The 4585-nt window shown below is 40.4% G+C and overlaps 1 protein-coding gene across 1 annotated transcript; it reads right to left on the bottom strand.

Moving 5' to 3' along the window:
• Positions 1 to 947: 947 nt before the first annotated feature.
• LOC145793344 (uncharacterized) lies at positions 948 to 4308 on the bottom strand. The gene is made up of 3 exons (XM_082876151.1): positions 3588 to 4308; positions 3101 to 3513; positions 948 to 1931 (listed from the first exon to the last, which is right to left on the bottom strand). Exons 1-3 carry the CDS (start codon positions 4306 to 4308, stop codon positions 948 to 950), a joined length of 2118 nt encoding a protein of 705 aa, XP_082732277.1.
• Positions 4309 to 4585: the final 277 nt, after the last annotated feature.

Below are 4585 nucleotides of genomic sequence, written 5' to 3'. Positions count from 1 at the left end.
CTACATACAAAACAAGGATCAAAGGGTGGAAATAAGCCAACTTATTGTACAAAAACCATATCCAGTAATAGATAGGGATCTTGTACAATAGAAAGCAGCCAGCCTATGTCCATACAGAGCAAACGTGTAGAGCCTTCTAGGATCCTTCCTACACAACCCGTAGGAGTAGGTTCCTAAAACCTGAAGCATACACAAAAGAAGACGACCATGAGCCTTACGGCAAATCCCAACCAAGCCCTTTACAAATTCCTTATAGGAATGACAAAAATATAGCATCATAAACTGCACAAAAAAAAACCACCTACACAGCCCGTAGGGGTAGGCAAAATTAAATAAAAGAACTATGTACACACAATAAAGAAGACAGCTATTTTCCTCTTTCATGTAACACAGCAAGGCGCTTGGAGCTGCCATCACTTCGTTACAAACACACTCTTCAAAAGGCCAACTGCATCTACACAAGAACCAACCAACATCCCTCCAAACCGTAGCATATACCTGTTCAACATATGATAGAAAGGAATTTCCATAACAATATATCGAGTCATAAAGAAGAAGAAACAACAAGCACTCAGTATAGGAACTCCCCTCACTCGACCCACAAGAAAGGAGAGCTCTCCACTCAATGTAAGATCTCCCGTCACTCGGCCCACATATCTCGTGCTCTCTCATTCCAGCCAGCTGAACAATGTACTTGAGAATTCCATTAACCTGCACAAAATATATATAACATATAGTAAATGTTAGGCTAAAATATATGTACTTCCTCCCCCCACTCAACCCACATTTATAGTAGCATCTATACTGGCTCACATCACTCAACCCTCCCTTCATAGGCTCCAGATTTTGTAAAAATTTGGGATCCATAATAGCTGATAGAATCTGAGAACAAACCATCTGCAAGACAGCACCCTTTGTTAGACAAAACCCTCCATATCTCCTCACCATCACTCAACCCTCAATGTAGGTAAACTCACACCACTCAAATTCCTTTCAACTGCAGCAGATTGGGACTGCAACAGGATTTTAGAAGGCAAGTTCCATTGCACCAAATACCAATTGTCACCTGCAGAAGCTTTCACATTTTCCATAGCAAGGAGTCTACCCCTAACCATTTGGATGATACAGTTAGTGACAACCTCTTCAGGTTTGAAAGCCTTACTAAAGATTCTACTATTTCTCTCCATCCAAATGTGGTAGATAGTGCAGAGAAAAGATAGTTTCAAAATCACAATTTTCAGAGAATTGCCATTGATGGATTTAGTAGCAAACTCAACAATTTCCAACCAGGGCAAAGAAGGCCAATGGGAATTACACTTAGCTTGGATAGCAGCCCAAATCCTAGAGGAGTATATACACCCAAAAAATAGATGGGAGTGGTTCTCCTCAGGAGCAAGACATAAAGGGCAGCTAGGACTAGTTAGAAGACCAAAGATTTGGAGCCTATCTCCAGTGTTTAACCTCTCATGGATAGCCAGCCACACAATGAAACTAACCCTAGGGATAACAGGAGGACCCCAAATGAGTTTAGACCAAGTAACCTTTGGGCCCTTGTCCCTCCAACATTCCCAAGTAGAGTGAATAGAAAAAGAACCATCAGCAGTCAAACTCCACACAGGTATATCAGGGGAGTCAAGGGAAGGTTTAAGAGAAGGAGGAGTGGCAGCAATCCATTCATGTATCTCCCAAGAGTTAGGAAAAGGCCAATTCCAAGAATCATTTGAAATAATTGAACTAACCTTAGAACTGTCAGGAAGGTTGGTATCATACAAAATCCTAGGACCATACCAAAGCCAAAGCGAACCAAAGGGGTGCCAGTTATCATGCCAGAGGAACACATTTTCACCATTACCAAGTTTGAATTTGATAATAGGGAAAATTAAATCCCTAAGCGACAAAAGTTTCCTCCAAACCCAGGAAGGATCACTGGGCTACTTAATACCCCAAAAACTCTTAACCTTAAGTAAGTAGGACTTGACCCATTGACACCACATAGAACATTCCCCACCAGAAAACAAATACCAAACATGTTTGGCTATAGCCGCTTTATTCCAAACCTCCATATCCTTAAAACCAAGCCCACCCTCATTTTTTTTTTGCAAATATTCTTCCAAGCAATTTTAGCACTATGTTTTTTCAGCTCCGTCCCAGACCAAAGAAAAGATCTGAGAAGATTTTCAATGTCGTGGATAACCCTCTTAGGGAGAATAAAAATAGAAGACCAATAAACTTGCATCGAGAAAAGAACAGACTGGATGAGTTGGGCTCTTTCAGCATAAGATAGCTATTTATTGGTCCAGCTTTTAATCCTATTAGTCATCCTTTTTTTTTTTTTTTTTTTTTTGGGTAAGTAGGACATAAATAAAAACAAGAAGATTACACATTTACAAGGGGCATGCCCCAGGCCCTAACCAAAAACAAAACAAAAACAACAAAACGAAAAAACAAAAAAAACAAAAAAAAAAACCTAGATCAACGCCGACACAGACCCGAACATACAAAAATGTTCATGTGTCCCATAATAAACATATGGGAAAGATGAACACAATCAGACAGGTTCGGGACCAAACAGACCAGCTTAAACATGCACATCCCGCAGTTAAAGCATAAGACCTAAAAATAAACAAGCATTCATCAGGCTTTGACAACCAAATAGTCAAATAAATAAGAAGCAAAAGGTTCCTCCCATTCTGGACATTTCCAGCGGTCACAGTAAGCAAAGAAACAGAAGTCCAACCTGTGGCTGTCCCATTTATCAGAGAACCTAGGATGCTATCCACAGATATTGGTCCTATGCAAAAGAGGAACCTGTCGAGAGAATACCAAGCACAGCAACCAGGCATACCAAAGTCCACAGTACGAAACCCACAAAACAACAAACCAGAAATGCCGTGCACATCCCGCACGGATAGGCCAAAAGGAATTAAACACAGCAGACCATTTATAATGTCCAACCGTAATGAGTTAAAATAACAGGAAAGAAAGACACTCATGCTAAACCATGTACAGCCCACACGGTTAGGCCAAAAGGAGTGACAACCAAGCAAAACACTCATAGTCCATACACATTCAAATAAAATAAAAGTAGGTTACTATCAACCAGGGTTTGGCAATCAGAAGCTTTAAGCTTAGTGGTGATCAAAGGCACACCCAAGTATTTCACAGGGAGGGAGCCCTCAGTGAATTTGGCAATATGCAAAATATTAGCTTTAAGCTCACTGCTACACCCGGAGAAATAAATATTACTCTTATTAGGATTAGGAGTAAGACCGGACAATTTCCTGAATTCCTCCAAACCTTGCATGATGAGATTAACAGCCCCCGGATCCCCTCTGCAGAAGATCATAAGGTCATCAGCAAAACACAAATTAACAATTTTTGTCTTCTCACATCTCCAATGGAACTTAAAAAGAGGGTTCCTAGATTTTTCAGCAAGAATTCTAGCCAAAATCTCCATAGCCAACACAAATAGATAAGGGGACATAGGGTCTCCTTGTCTAAGCCCCCTAGCCCCTTTAAAGTACCCATGAAAACTACCATTAATGCAAATGGAGAAAGAAGGACTAGTCATACAAGGAGGAAAGTACCCATGAAAACTACCATCATGCAAGGAGGAAAGCCCATAGCAGTGAGGATATCAATAATAAAATCCCATCTCACAGTATCGTAGGCTTTCATAATGTCCACTTTCATAGCACACTTCGGAGTTTTGGAACTCCGGTGGTAACCTCTCATAATCTTCTGGGACAAAAAGATGTTGTCTGAGATTCTTCTACCCTGGACAAAAGCAGACTGCACAGGGTCAATCAGATCAGGAAGCACCAATTTGACTCTGTTAGCTATAATCTTGGCAATGCATTTGTAGATGGTGTTGCAGCAAGAAATAGGTCTATAGTCACCAACATTCATAGGATTAGGAATTTTAGGAATAATAGCAATGATGGTGCTATTTATCTCCGAGAGGAGTTTACCAGAGTCAAAAAAAGACTTAATGGCAAGAGTAACCTCCTTCCCAACAATATCCCACGAGCTTTTGAAGAAACCAGCTGAATACCCATTAGGGCCAGGAACTTTATTGGCTTTGAGAGACCAAAAAACCTCCTTGATTTCAACATCCGAAATAGGTTTAGCCAAAAGAGCCGATTGAGAATTGGAAACCTTTTTATTCACCAGCGATTTGATGCGCTCAAGACCGTTATACTCCCCCAAGATAGGGGTACCAAACATCTTGGTATAAAACTGGACAAAAGTATCATGGATATCAGTACTCTTGGTAGATCTAGTACCATCCTCCATAACCACACTCATGATTTTACCTCTATTAATATTACTCTTCACAGACCTAAAAAAGAAACTGCTATTCCTATCCCCTAGACCAAGCCATTGGACTCTGGATTTTTGAAGAGCAAGGCACTCTTCCAGCTTACTAAGCTCAATGTATTTTTTCAACTCCTCTCTCTCTCTCCTCAGCTTGTAGCCCACAGTTCAAAGGATCCTTATCAAGCTTAATTTGAGCAAGATCCAAACTAGCCTTACAGATAAGGACACGAGTGGAAATATCACTAAAATCTTTTTTATTTAAAAG

Source organism: Camellia sinensis, chromosome 6 (genome assembly GCF_055761805.1).
Source record: "Camellia sinensis isolate YWXY chromosome 6, ASM5576180v1, whole genome shotgun sequence".
Classification (NCBI taxonomy): domain Eukaryota; kingdom Viridiplantae; phylum Streptophyta; class Magnoliopsida; order Ericales; family Theaceae; genus Camellia; species Camellia sinensis.
This window is presented reverse-complemented; position numbering and strand designations above follow the sequence as displayed.

Bases quoted from the DNA above. Each gene is read 5' to 3' on its own strand.
- LOC145793344 (XM_082876151.1), bottom strand. From the start codon at position 4,308: ATGAGTGTGGTTATGGAGGATGGTACTAGATCTACCAAGAGTACTGAT. The intron at 3,514-3,587 runs GTACTTTCCTCC...GGTACTTTAAAG, and splicing joins CATGATGGTAGTTTTCATGG to GGGCTAGGGGGCTTAGACAA. The intron at 1,932-3,100 runs GTTGATAGTAAC...GGTATTAAGTAG, and splicing joins CTTCTGATTGCCAAACCCTG to CCCAGTGATCCTTCCTGGGT.